This window comes from Grammomys surdaster, unplaced genomic scaffold, assembly GCF_004785775.1.
Source record: "Grammomys surdaster isolate TR1022 unplaced genomic scaffold, NIH_TR_1.0 126546, whole genome shotgun sequence".
NCBI classification, from domain to species: domain Eukaryota; kingdom Metazoa; phylum Chordata; class Mammalia; order Rodentia; family Muridae; genus Grammomys; species Grammomys surdaster.
Window position 1 is genome coordinate 15,155,698 of NW_021621338.1, and position 14,438 is coordinate 15,170,135.

A 14,438-nucleotide genomic window follows, 5' to 3' on the forward strand; every position below is an offset into this window, starting at 1 on the left:
TTCTCTAAATTCCCTCACTAGGCAGAAAAAGCTCAGACTGTCTCCATATACAAGACTACAGCTTTGTCATTTATCTTCTCAGCCACTCTCCAATGCAGTGCAGGTGGCTTGTCCTGTTGCCTATAATTAATATCTTTCTGTCCAGAAAAGGAGGCATGAATAGCATTCCAGGAAGGAATCTAAACATGTTCAAACTAGAAGATTCCAAAAAAAAAGTATGTGCAAATCTATACAAATAGAAAAGAGTAAACACTCACACGGGCTTCCCTCTGAATGTCAGAGTAAAGAGAGAGGAAAAAACATCACTGCCTAGTACTAATTTTTTTTCTCCCTACCATCCAAGGAAGCATAAAACTGACAATAATTTGCTACCCTCTGGCCTGCATCCTAAGACTGCTGAAGTTTCCTCATACTGCCTACATTTTGTTTGCTAAAGCTGGCAATTCACTTCCTGTTGCTTCTTGATAGCTCTTCAGAAGATATGACTTAATTGAAGGTGATATTTTCATTCCAACCTACAGCATCACAACATTCCGAAGCAGGCACTACCATCGTCTGTTCACATGGAGTCGGTCAATGGAGACTTGCTGAAGCAATGCAACTTTCTTCAAATCGTTCACCTGCTAGAGCTGCGATTTGAACACAGATTTAACTCTGGAGTGAGAGTTCCCATGAGAGTTCCCTGTCTAAAGATGATTTTTGCAAATACATTATATAGTATGTCTTTTCTATACAGTACCTACTAACTGCACACATTCCCTGAATATACCTTCGGAGACAAAGATTCAGCACTGACGTTCTCAAATATTACAAATACTGATCTTGAGAAGTCCACACAGAAATGAGCAAAATAAAGACAAGACAGTCATGAGTATTTCCTAAAGCTAATAAACACTTTCAAAGTTAGAGGACTATTCTTTAGCCCAAAGTGATGATGCTCAGACTTCACGATAGTTTGGGACCAAACAGAAATGATACCAATTCTGTATATGGGGTATCTCTGAAACCTCCTTGTTTAAAGTACAAAGCCAAAGACTACAAAAACCATGAATAAAACCTGGTTAGGAAAAAGTTTCCGGCTTAAGGATTTTAGTCTAGCTGGCAATAAACTGTTACAATTTCCTTGCCATACACAACAGAAAAAGCATTTCATGCTCCCAGAGTCTTCATTACAGAGAAATAAGACTGCTGAACTTGGTTACACATTATTAGTGCTTCTCTTCCCTTTGCTCATTTATAACATCTGCTGTACACGATGAGTAAAAATGTAACCCTCTGCCTTTCTCTCAAAAGTAGAGATAACTCCAACTGTTAAGGCAACTAATAGCTTCTTTTCTCCTTAGAACTTCAATCAAAATATCCCTTAATAATCACAGGAGTTCATTTAGTAGAACTACTGCCATAAAGTTTGAATATCAATGTGATTAAAAGCAATCTGGCCCTGAGCAGATGTTAGATAGTATAATTTCACTTCTCCAAATTCCTTTAAAAGATTTTTTTAATGGTACAAATCCCAGATGATTATATTTACTATGTGCTACAACCTTAGCTTTATCTTCGTCTTTCCTTTAAAAGTTCATCATTTCTAGTGCACAGTTCACACTCCTCAGAAGCTCACCAAGGAGACAGCTCTGGTGGCTCACGGACAAGAGTTTTGGCTCTTTGCTTTGTTTTCAGTTTTACCTGTTCATTTTTTTTTTTTAAAGAAAAGTTCTTGTTTCTCAACAAAATTAATCAAACAAAGGTTAGGCTGACTTAGACATGCTTATAAGCAGGTATACATCTGGAATGGGCTCGGCACAGTATGGAGGGCAGGCAGATCAAGGTGAAAGGTTACATGCTTTGAGACCTTGGTGAATTACTGCAGAGTTCTAAAACTTTTCTCCTCTGTAAAACAGAGAAAGTGGTGGTGGCTGAAGTATTACAGTGATCACTACACCATGAATGTACTCGCCAAGCCTGCCTTATGCTCATGTGTGGGGACATTGTGAGACTTGGACATCAGGAAGGATGTCTGTATGAAAGGAAGTGGCTGGGGTCTAACAGTACCGATTACAAAGATGCTATGGATGAAAGTGTCATAATGAAGTCCACTGTGAGCTGGGCAGTGGTGGCGCACGCTTTTAATCCCAGTACTTGGGAGGCAGAGGCAGGTGGATTTCTGAGTTTGAGGCCAGCCTAGTCTACAGAGCGAGTTCCAGGACAGCCAGCGATACACAGAGAAACCCTGTCTCGAACCCCCCGCCCCTCAATGTCCACTGTGTAGTGTACTAACTGACTTAAAACTGTAATGGAAAGAGCAAGTACAATAATAAGCTGCAGGAAAACACAACCAAGCCTACATCGCATGTAGGCCACATGCTGATGTGACCTGCACACTGCTCATTCTTTCCTCCTGACAGTTTACAAGAACCTGTCAAAACGAGTGCAGTGCCACTCCAGCAGGTGGTTATGCGTGGCTTCCACAAACTGAGTCACTCAAGGAAGGCCTGGGGATCAGCATGGATTATGCTAGGTGTTATGCATTTTAGCAAGCACAAAACCGTAAGACGTTGGGATCTACAAATGCAGTCTACCTTTTTAAAATCAAAACACACTTTTGCTTTTGAATAAAGCCTTGCTATTCATTCCCAAGACGAAATTTGGGCTTCTCTAAGTCTGCTAAAGGACAGAGAGGCTATAAAGAGTTTGAGTGGGAAAAAAATTCTCACAAAACTTCTATCTCCTGTTCCTGAATATTAGGGGCTATTATAGCAGCATAATAACCTAAGCATCACTGTCATGGCCCAATGTTCCTAAAAACCGACAATAAATGTTGTGTTGCACTGTATGTGAGTCAATCTAGGAAAGCAATGGCACATGGAAAAGTGGACAAGAGTTTGGGACTGGGCAAGTGTTTAAATGGTGTCCTTAACTCACTTGTGTGGTGTTTTTATTGGTGTGTTAGTCAGAAGAAGGCAATTTGAAGACATAAAAATAAACAAATAATTTTAATGTAAACAAGACATGGTTGGGTGTGGAGACAGACATCTCTAATTCTAGTACCCAGAAACATAGTCAGGAGGATTTCTTGCTGGTTTACATACTTCTGGACCAGTCAAGAGTATAAGATGAGACCCCGCCGAAATTTTTTTTTTTTTAACAAAAAACTAGGTTTGACAAGGAACCTTAATCAAAGCCTTCTCCTGATCCATGTATTTCCTTCTATCCCACATTCCTCCAACAGTAAATAAGTTCTTGGCTCAGGAATACTGCTTTCTACTCTTTTTTTGTTGTCGTTGTTGTTTTTTGTTTTTCGAGACAGGGTTTCTCTGTGTAGTCCTGATTGTCTTGGAACTCACTCTGTAGACCGGACTGGCCTCGAACTCAGAAATCCAACTGTCTCTGCCTCCCAAGTGCTGGGATTAAAGGTGTGCCCACCACTGCCCAGCATGCTTTCTACTCTTAACACAAAAAGTTTGAAAGAAAATGTCAATCAGGTTCAGTGAGAGGGGTTCACTTTCATCAAGCATGGAATTTATGAAGACAAGGTCAGTTGACTTCTCCCATGATGGATCAGACAGTAAATAGCTGAGATCATAGTTTTGCTATGCTTTGCTTTTGATCATACTTTGCTGAACCCCCACTTAACACTGCTACTTGCTGTGTGGAGAGAGCAGCCACAGATACATAAGTATAAGAGTGCCTGTGGCCATATCCCAACACAATTTTCCTTAGGGACAATAACACATGAATTTCACTAAATTTCACGTCATGATATCTTTGAGGCTTTCTTTGAATTGTTTGGCAACATAAAAAGCCATGGACTGTAGTTTGACTAGAATATCTGTGGTGCTTAGAGGTAGGAAGGAAACCTGGTGGAGGAGTGACTAGATCTCTTACGGTTCGTTCTCCCACACGTGAGTACATACATACATACCCTACAGCTAGGGCACTGCTCATGGGTGCTGTCTGACAGCCAGGTAGCTGCTCTTATCATTACAGTACCAAGGCTCACCTGCAGAGGGTGCCTCAAATGAAGCACTCAACAACAAGATCACCTAAGCACTCTAAGTGCATTCACAAACAACTAGCCCCCAGATGATTCAAAGGCAAAGAATACAGACTTCAGTGCTACCTTAATAGGTTTGGTTTAAATTCCCACTTGACATGTAGACTGAAAGGACTGTCACCTGCAGAACCCTTATACACAGGGGAGATCAGAGAAACGGCAAGCCCACATGCCTCAGAACAAAGGCACAACAGAAAAGCTCCACTTTCTATAGCACAAGGTGAAGCCTAAGCAATCAAAAAGAAGAGGAAATACTATGAGGCCTGTGATATGCTTCAAAATAATTCACTGTGGGGCAGAGATAAAGCAAGATTGAGCCATGACTCAGTCACTGGGGTCCTGTAATGGCTAAAGGAGGTTTGTCAAAATATTTTCTTTGTTTTTCTGTGTTTCAAATCATTCGTAAGACAATTTTAGTGGTGGGGACCAGATATGAGAATCTGTAGAGAAAAAGGAACTATTTCAGGGAAAGGATTTTGGGTCTATAATGTGGTGTCTTTAACAGTACTGTTATAAACACCTATCCATTTTCAGTTCACTAACCACAAACCATTTTTCCCTACTAGAAAAGAAAAAGGGTGTGTGCTGGACAGTTTTTAACAACTTGACACAAAGCTAAAATCATCTAAGAGGAGGGAACCTCAATTAAGGAAATGCCTCCACAAGATCTGGCTGTAGGCAAGCCTGTAGGGCATGTTCTTTGTGACCCATCAGGGACTGACTGTCCAGCCCACTGAGAGTAGTGACATCCTTGGGCTGGTGGTATTGCGTTCTATAAAAACCCAGGCTGAGCAAGCCATGAGAGCAAGCATGCCCTCTGCATCAGTAGCACCTTCATGTTCCTGTGGCACTTGAGCTCCTGTCCTGACTTCCTTTGACAATGAATTGTGATGAAGAAGTGTAAAACAAATAAGCCTTTTCCTCAAGTTGTTTTGGTCATGGTGTTCCATCATAGCAATAGCAACAGTAACCTTGACTAAGACAGGGGATACTGCTGTGATAACCCTGTAGAGAGGCTACGCCCCTCACCGCCCCTCACCGGCCTAGCTGGACACAGCACCATCCAACCTCCTTTTCCACTGGGCTCAACAGCATTCCTATTACTTAGATAAGGACATCACCTCTCACAGGTAAGGACCACCATTCTGGGTTGCTGGAGTGCTACTGCACCTAAATATCAAGCGCAAGAGATAACAGATATCTTTGTTCCTTCTAGAAAAGTGTAAGTGGGCACTAAAACTAGGCAAAGCAGTATCAAACACTGCCACCTCTGGCCTCTCCTAGAGAGGTCCTACCTCTCCACCAATGGGCAGTCAGGCATCTGAACCAGGCACTCCACAGCAGTGTACCTCCGTCTTCCCAATAGTCCCAGTCATTTTACCTATTTTTTAGAAAATGTTTACTGAGCCCAACAGTGTACAGAAGCTGAATATGCCTTCATCAACAATGTCTCTGGCCCAGGAATGCACGCAACAAAGCCATCACATAAAACATATTCTCAGAGAGACAGAGATCAAAGGAATACTCAAGGTGGCTTGCTATCATTCAAGTGGATTCAGTGAAGCTACACCTCATTTTCCAAAGCGAAGCAAATGCCCAGCACCACTGTTGTTGATCTCTGCCATGACACGGTCTGCAAAGTTGCCATGAAATTAAACTATTTAAAGTGTTCATTCTTTAAGTCTCCCAATGGGTCTAGACATTGATATCAAATTCCAAATTATTCACATCAATTAATTCCATTTGAACATAAATTTCAGTAAACTTCACAAAGAATTTGTGAAAATTTTTAAAGTAGAATTTTAATTTAAAACTTTAAAGAAAAACGTAACTTTACGTTTGAGTTTGATTATTAAAAATTCAAAATGTATTATCAACTTTAACTCAACAAACTCCACAATGCCATCAACTAATATTGTAAGTTACAGAGGCGAGCAGTATGAAACCAGGATGCAGATGAGCAATGGGCTAATCTCTCAAAGGTGACTGATTGACCACCCTAACATTCTCCAGGCGCTGAAAGGAGGATGAGAAATGACCTCCTACCTAACTCGGGAGCAATGCTCGGTCCACCTAACTTTACTGTTCCACAATTCTTCCCCAGCATTAATTTTGGAGTGTGAATGAACTGACTAAAGCAAGTTACAGAGAAAAGAGAAAAAACAGAAGAGCATCTAACTTTGCAGTTTTGAAATTTGGCACTGAGAATCCAGGAAAGGTGGCTTCAACCACTTGCCCTAGAGAGCAGGAATAGACATTATTTTGCATAGACTTTCAGAACTCTGATTCCTAGAAGCCCACTCAAGAGCCCTAAGTTGAAAAGGTGATAAAAAGCAAATTGCAAAGGCAGTTCTAACATTATCAGAGCTGAAAGGGTCAAGGAAGTTACTGTGCAAAAAGTCATTTTAAGTTATCTAATTTATTTTCACCTTTTACAATAACCTTGGGAAACAGGTATTATTATCTCCTTTCCAAAATAAAAGTTATTTTCAGAAAGATCAAAAACCCAATTTCATATCCCATGTTTGCTAACACTGTGGCTAATAAATCACAAATTGAAGAATTAAAGAATCAGGGCCATTATATTCCTAAAGATCTTCATAATGGAGAATTTTTCACTTTTAGTATTTCATTAATATGTTAAATTATACACATATTTCTTCTCAATTTAACTTTGTTGATGAAAGAAATACATACAGATTTAATTCCAAAACATCACTGGCTGGTGACAGACAATCTTAACTAAAGACAATGGTAAGTCCATCCTATCAGTGTTAATAGAACATACAGGTTTGTCTCATCGTCTCTCTTTGTAGGATGGAGGATGGTGTGTGGGTAAATGTGTTTGAAGCATGCATGTATGTAGAGGACGGAAGTCAACCACAGGGGAACCACAGTTCCCCTGGAGCCATACACCTTGTTGTCTGAGACATGGTCTCTCACTAACCTGGAGCCTATCAAGTAGATGAGTCTGGCGTCAGGAAGCCCCAGAGATACAGCGCTTGCTTGCTTCATTGCTTGCTCTCCCTCCTTCCCTCCTTCCCTCCTTCCTTCCTTCCCTCCTTCCCTCCCTCCTTCCCTCCCTCCCTCCCTCCCTCCCTCAGTGGGATTAAAAGCATGTGCCAACAGGCAAGCTTTTGGTGGGGTGTGGGTGGATGGTTAACGTAGGGTCTAGGAACCACACTCAGATCTCCATGCTTGCACAGTAAGCACTTCACCAACCAAACCACTTCCCTGAGCCTCTTGTATAGTCAAGGTAGCCTCAGTCTTTCAAGCTTGGACTTCTCAGTAACAAATGAAGAAGTGATTGAACTAAAATTTCAGTCTTTACTGAAAATATGCAAGCATAAACTCCAGACGACCTGACAGCTGCAACATCTTTTAAACAGAGAGCGCGGCTTTATTTAAAAGGATGCAAGGGGCAGGGTGATTTGGCTAACTGAAAAGATAGCTCAGTCATGTGATTGCTCTTCCAGAGGACCAGGGTTCAAATCCCAGCAACCACATGGCAGCTCACAACTCTCTCATAGACATACATGCAGACAAAACAACAATGCACATAAAATAAAGGTAAATAAAATTTAAAAATAAATTTTTTAAAGATGTAAGCTGGATAGAGTAGTGCACACCTTTCACTCCAACACTCTGGAAGTCTAGAGGCAGAGGCAGGGAGAGCTCTGTTAAATTCCAGGCCAGTGAGTTATAGAATAGTTGGAGTTACAAGGGGGCTCCTGCCAAAGTCAATTAATCAAACAACAACAAAAACCACCCAAATCAACCTCTAGCAAGCTGTTTCATAGACTGATAATACAACTAGGTTCATTACTCCCTTTGGCCTTAGGTGTGAGATCTTAAGAGCTTTGTGGAAAATCTGCTAATGACCCTATTCCCAATAGAAAATATCAAACAGAACAGAAATGGGTTCAGCTGCTAAATGTTCTTGAGTCTCAGAGATCAAGGTGCTCAGGGAAACACATTCATCCTCTCTATAAGGGACTTACCAACAATCAGCATTCTGTGTTCAGAGACTTAGGGACTACATCCACAGCAGGAATGAAAACTAGGTACAAGAGTGGATTAGGACCTCTAAAGCTCCACTCTAACACTTCCTACCAGAGTTGCCACTTAGTGATTTTAATTTTTCAAGGCCAGGCGGACTGCCAAGTCACTACTAAAACCGGACTAACAACTGATTTTTCCTATTGCGACATCACCAACAAGTCCTGTGCGTTCTCTCTTTCCTCTCCCCTTAAACAGCAATCCTCACCAAAAACCAGCTCATTTGCCCGGATAATCTGTTCCAACCAGAAGCACTCATGGGGTTACCATCAGTATTACTCTTCTTGGCAATACCAACAGATCCTGTGGCCAGCTGAAAAAGCCAAAGCAGGGAGAAGGAAGAAAAGGTGAGCGCTAAAACCTGCAGTGACTCTGAGGCCAGCACAGGAAGGAGCCAGTTGTGGATTTAGAAATCCAGCTGCCAAAGTTCTGCTTCTTGAGTCCTGAACAGAAACTCTGCCAAAATAAATGGCTACAGGTGAGAAATCAAATTGCACGGGGACATGTAAACTCAGTACTCTGAATCCCAAATTCAACTCAAGGCTGTGACCTTTCTCACCAGACTACCCAGGTCAGGTAGTCATTATGAATCTAAAAATCATAGAAAAAGGATACTGTCAAAAACAAATCTAAGTTTCCAGATTCCTAACCTGACTTTCATTGATAGTAATACTTTTAGATCAACCAGTAGTCTTTGATTTACTATGGTTAGTAAAATTATGTATTCTTGTCCCCTTATCTGGCAAAGCCAACAATCACACAAATCCTGAGTGTACTGCTTGCTTGGCATGATCTTTTGGTAGGTAGCATCCTAACCATTTGCTTTAAATCCCATTCAAACAAGGGTACAGGGAAGTTAAAGTACTTTTAAAGTTCAAATGCCCATCATAGTGGTACATGGCTTTAATCCCACCACTCAAGAGGCAGATCTCTCAATTCAGGACCAAAAGCACATTCCAGGACAGCCAAGGCTACAATGAAAAACCCATCTCAAAAAGCCAAAATAATAAAATAATAATAATACAAAATCCACTCTCATTGCCTTAATAAACCGGGGTTGGTCAAGGCTCTACAGCATCCTCAGAAAGGCACTATTTTCCAACTGCTTAGAACTCTTCCTTTCCTGGATGTTTTTCTGTAACTAAAGGGATCTAAGTTAAACTCCCTTGCTGCTTCCTATGCCCATCACTTTGAATTGCTGTTGTGGCTGCACCCAGATTTCCAGAAGGGATCCAGGTTGCTGCCCATTACAGAAAGCCCCTAGAAATCAGATTTTTTTTCCCAAATGTTCTGCCCACCCGCCTCCCTCCTCTTCAGCAACATCCTCAATGTGGTAAGCAGGGAAGGTGGGCTGAAGCAACAAGAAAACTTCCCCAAGGTTGGGTACAAACTCCACCAGGGGGTCTGGACTCACCTTCCCGACAGAGCCCCATGACTTCGCGGTTTTTCCCAAACTCCTTCAAACTTTCATCCAATTCGGTCCCTAGGAGATATACACACACAGGAGGAGGGGAGAGGCAGGTCAGTGGCCAGGAGTGTGACGCACGCTCACGCACGCACAGGGTAGGTGTGGGCACCTCCGAGAGCGTCCCACAACCCAGCAAAAGATAGCATCTCTGACCCCCCGAGGGGGCGGGTCACAGGACTCGGCGCGGGGGAGGGGAGCGGGGCCGGAGAAGGGGGAGTTGGGGGGCGTGGAGAGCCGGGAGGCGTGGACACTCACCATCCTTCCCAGGAAGTTTGGAAGCTTCCACCCACAGATTCCACGACTGTCCCAGCATCGCTTCAGGACTGGGCAGGGGCCTGCGCTCCCCCACTGTCGCCATGGCGGCGGCCGAGGTGGTGGCGGCCCCGGTGCCGCCGTCCTCCGGCCGTGGGCGCCGCGGCGGCGGGTGCTGCCGCTGGGGCTGCAGAGGCTGTGGCTGCTGCTGCTGCCGGGCGGCCGCTGCTCCGCCCGCCGCGCGGCGCGGCTCCCCCCTGACGTCATCCGCGGCCCGCTCCGACATTCTTTCCGCTCCTACAATGTAACAAAAAGGGGGAAAAGAGTGGCGCGGGGGCCGCTTTTAAGGAGGCTCCACGGAGTTCCGGCGGCGTGCGCGGCCCGCAGGCCGGCGGTGCTGACAGCCCCCGGCCCCCGCTGCCGCCCCCGCCCGGGCGCAAAGTCCGCGGCGCGGCTGGCTTTCGCTTTCGCCTCCCGCGGCCCTCGTAGGGCGCCGGCTGCGGCCGCCACTGCAGCGCTGGCTGCCCGGCTCGGCCCGCCTCGGGAGGCCAGCGCCCGGAGCCGACCTGCCGTGACCTCAGGCCCGCCCGCGCCCCGGCCCGCGGCTGCCCACCCTGCGGGCGCTCGCATCCCGGCCCGGCCGGCAGCCCCGCTCCTTCCTTCCGTCCGCGCGTCCGTCCGAGCGGCGGCGCCCGGCCGGCTCCCTTAAGCGGAGGCGCCTCCTGTCGCCTCCTCCCCCTCGCCGGTCCCTCCCTCTCTGCTCGCTCCGGCGAAGTTTGCACGTCAAGCCCCCGGAGTGGAGCCAGGGCGAAGTCGGAAACGCAGCCACCTATGGAAGAGCCTGCCGGTCGGCCCCGGCGTAGCGACGAAAGCGTCGCCCAGGCCTTCCCTCCGGTGCCCCCGGCACCAGCATTTCGCTCTGGGCTTGCGGGAGGCTGCACAGTAGCTGGAGCATGAATGGGAAGCCGCCGCTGTGCGGACGCCCGGAAACCAAAGCTGCCAGTGGCAGGTGTGAAAATGCCACCCAGGTGTTAGCCCAGGTGTCTGCATCAAGCCCCTGCTGCATGGCAAGTCAGGCACGTGTACCTCAGTGCCCACAACTGAAGGGACACACTGTGTCCTGGGAATCTGAATTTCTTTTCCAGCAAAAAGGGGGTCACAAAATCAGTGTATCACTTTAAACTTGTTGTTAGTCTCTCTCTATGGTTGTCTTTTCCTAGGATCGGATGAGACCCCAGGGCTTAAGGAATATACCAAAGATGCTGGTCAGATTTGGATCACTAAATTAAGCACTAGCATATAAACTCACCCCCTCCCGGAACATCAAATAAGCATAGGAGTGGACCACCACCAGGAGCCTTTAATAAATGTTCCTATTATTCTGTTATTTCAGTAAAGTAGCACTTTTCTAGCCTGCTCAAACCCCTCTGGCTTACAAGTGCCTTCTGGAACTAGCTGAGGAGGTGAGCTTTCTGGCTTTCTGTACTTGCTACTATCTATTTGTTGGCTTTTTTTTTTTTGCAATTAAGACAGATGTGAGCAACATCTCTGTTGAAATGTCTAACTTACAAAACCCTTTTAAATGTTTAAATGAAAGCAAAAGTGAATATGGAAATGTTTACATAATATATTACAGTCAGGACTTGGTGAAAAGGGTTTGATATAAGCGAAAGTTTAACCGCTTGAGCTGGGTGTGGTATGCACCCAGAGTCCCCAGTTACTTGGGAGGCTGAAGCAAGAGTATCTGCAATACTGTAATCCAGATAAGACTGAGAAACACAGTAAGCACTTGTCTTAAATAAATAAAGCATAAACACAATTTCTGTTAGACACATTTAGAAATGTATGTATAGGTTTTTTTTTCCTGGATTGCACACCAAGAAATCCAAAAATGGAATCTGCTGAGTGTTTATCAAAGGACAGTTGCTTTTTGAACACTCAGGCTGTACACCTACAGATTCAACTAACTGAAGATTGGAATATATTTTCCATAATTTAAAAACTGTATTCATACTGAACGTTTACATATTTTTTAAATTTCCCTAAATACAATGTAACAACTATTTACATAGAATTTACATTTTATGTAAGTACTATAAGTAATCCAAAGATGATGTGATGTAGACTGAGAGGTGTGTATAGGTTATGTGTCATTTTATAGAAGGGACTTGAGCATCTGTCCATTTGGGATTCTGTGGGGTCCTGGAATACCAACGGAAGGATGTAATCAAAACCGACTGAGGTGACTTTTTTAAATTTAAGGTTTTTAAATCTGAAAAACTAATTTCTGTAAGCTTTAACTTTCTAATATAAGAATAACAATGAGCAAGGTTAAACACATTACCATACTAATTCAACATAGCTTGTGTGTCTCCAATGCAGATTTTCAAATTTTTCATTAACATTGATTCATTGAAACATTTGTATAAATGTTTCCCAAGATGTAATATATATGATTTATTAGTTTGGATTTTGTAATTCTACATTTAAGATAAATTAAAATCTGAATTCTACTGGTCCTTGGAACTGCTAACTTATTGCAGAGCTTAGATAGAGGCACCACCATTGAGCTACCAACACCATAGCTATTGGATACTCAGAGCAAAAGCACTTAGATACTGTTGGGCACCACACTCAGGAGCTTGTATTTTGAGGACAGACATTCTGATTGCTGGACAGATAGGGTGAGAATGAAAAGAAGAGCAAGAATGGAGAACATGACACTTGGTCTCACTTCCTGAAGACGTTGCTTTCACAATTCATTGCTTGATCCTTCTGCTTTCAAAACAATAATGGAAATGCCAACCAATAAAGATCAATATGGCAATTTGATTTCTGCTTGATAATTCTTTGGCTTTCAAAATTGTCTAGTATACCAAGACAGAACAGCACTTAAAATTATAAATACAAAATCTCAGCATCATGATAGTTATTAAAATACATCAATAATAGTACCACGGTGTAAGGGAATATGCCATAGGTACTTTAGAGCATTGTTTTAATATTTACAGTTTTATACAGTCAACACCGTATTATTTATAACTGACAAAGAGGCTAAATGTGGTGGCACACACCTTTAATCCAGCACTGGAGAGGCAGAGGCCTGGGGCTCTGAGTTCAAGACCAGCCTGGTTTACAGAGTGATCTCTAGAACACCCAGAGCTACATAATAGAACTTGTCAAATACAAACAAAACAACTAACAAGAAAAGGGGAAGTGGGGCTCCAAAGTCAGCTTCTTATTCCTGGATTGATAAATTCTTCCACTTAGAGATATGCAACCTTGGGCGCATTACCCGGTTTGCCAGTACGTCAATTCCCTAATCTGTAAAATGGAGATAAGGCCAGGCTTCTAAGGACTACAGGAAAAGATCATTTGAAAGCCCTTGGTTTAAATTATTATTCTCACTTGCATCAGACTGAGCAATTTGGAGTCCTGAATGCAAGAGTATCTGTAGCATTGCATATCAATGACATTTACTACCAAATTAAAGAGGATGTAGAGACAAGCAGTTCCTGGCATTTCCCAGCCAGGTCCTCTTTGTCTTCACCACCCATCAAAAGTCTTACTGCATTATAGAAAAGACAGATTCTAGTATTATTTGCAGTTGTTTTAGGACTCCTAATTAGAAGTTTGAAGGAGTTACCAAAGGAAGCAAAATTCAAAGCTTAAAGAGAAAGAGTTTCTGCTATTCAAATGTTGGCAACCTTTTAAAAGTGTTCCTTATACAAAGAACATTGTCTGTGAACAATAATAAAACAGAAATCCAAATACTTAGTTTTTCCTGTCAGGAAAGAAACTAATGACCTTGTTTATTCCATCCTCCATACCCCCTCTCAAACTAAGAGAGTAGCCCATACAATGTATACACATTTAATATAGTTATATTAGTGTGTCTTGACCAGAATTGATACTTCAATACTTCAGTACCTGTTGATACTTTAAATGATAAGAGATTTTACAATGTTTGAATAAGAAAGTTGCAATTTACGAAGCAGTTCCTGATTGCATACTCTGTATAAGGCACTCTATCAGGCACCAGGGTTAAAAAAAAATTCACAGAATACATGAGGAATTAACAATAATTTATCAAAATGTCTATGTTAAAAGGTCCCCATATCAATCAAAATGTATGCAGTTTAAAAATAAAACTGGAGACTGGAAAGATGGCTCAGCAATTAAAAGCACTGTCTGTTCCTCCAAAGGACCTGGGTTCAATTCCCAGCATCCACATAAAAGTTTCAACTCAAGGGTCCTATGCCCCTTCTGGTTTCAGTGTATACCAGGCACACACATGGCACATACATGCCCACAAGCAAAACACATATATACATAAAAATAAATCTTTTGTTTTCCTTAAGGAAAAAATGCTGCCAAATTCTGATCATTTTCTTTCAAGGATGCATTTAAAAAAAAAATCTCTTACTTCACTGTCCAAAATTAGCAAAATTAGGGACATCCCCAGGAGGTGCCAGAGCTCTATCACCAAGATTCTTTCCAGGGCATATCACCCACAACATGATTCATTCAAATGCACAATACAAAAAAAATCTGGGGTTGGACTTCCCACCTTGCATATACAGTGTCATATATATACACACACACACA

General features: G+C 43.0%; 1 protein-coding gene across 1 annotated transcript in view; it reads right to left on the minus strand.

The window, feature by feature from the left end:
• The window catches only part of Atxn7 (ataxin 7), a 108,743-nt gene that overhangs the window by 82,392 nt on the left and 11,913 nt on the right, over positions 1–14,438 (minus strand). The window contains exons 2-3 of the mRNA XM_028760560.1: positions 9,834–10,127; positions 9,525–9,593 (exon numbers count right to left, since the gene is read on the minus strand). Of these exons, the coding sequence (XP_028616393.1) occupies positions 9,525–9,593; positions 9,834–10,127 (363 nt within the window). The remainder of the gene's footprint in view (positions 1–9,524; positions 9,594–9,833; positions 10,128–14,438) is intronic.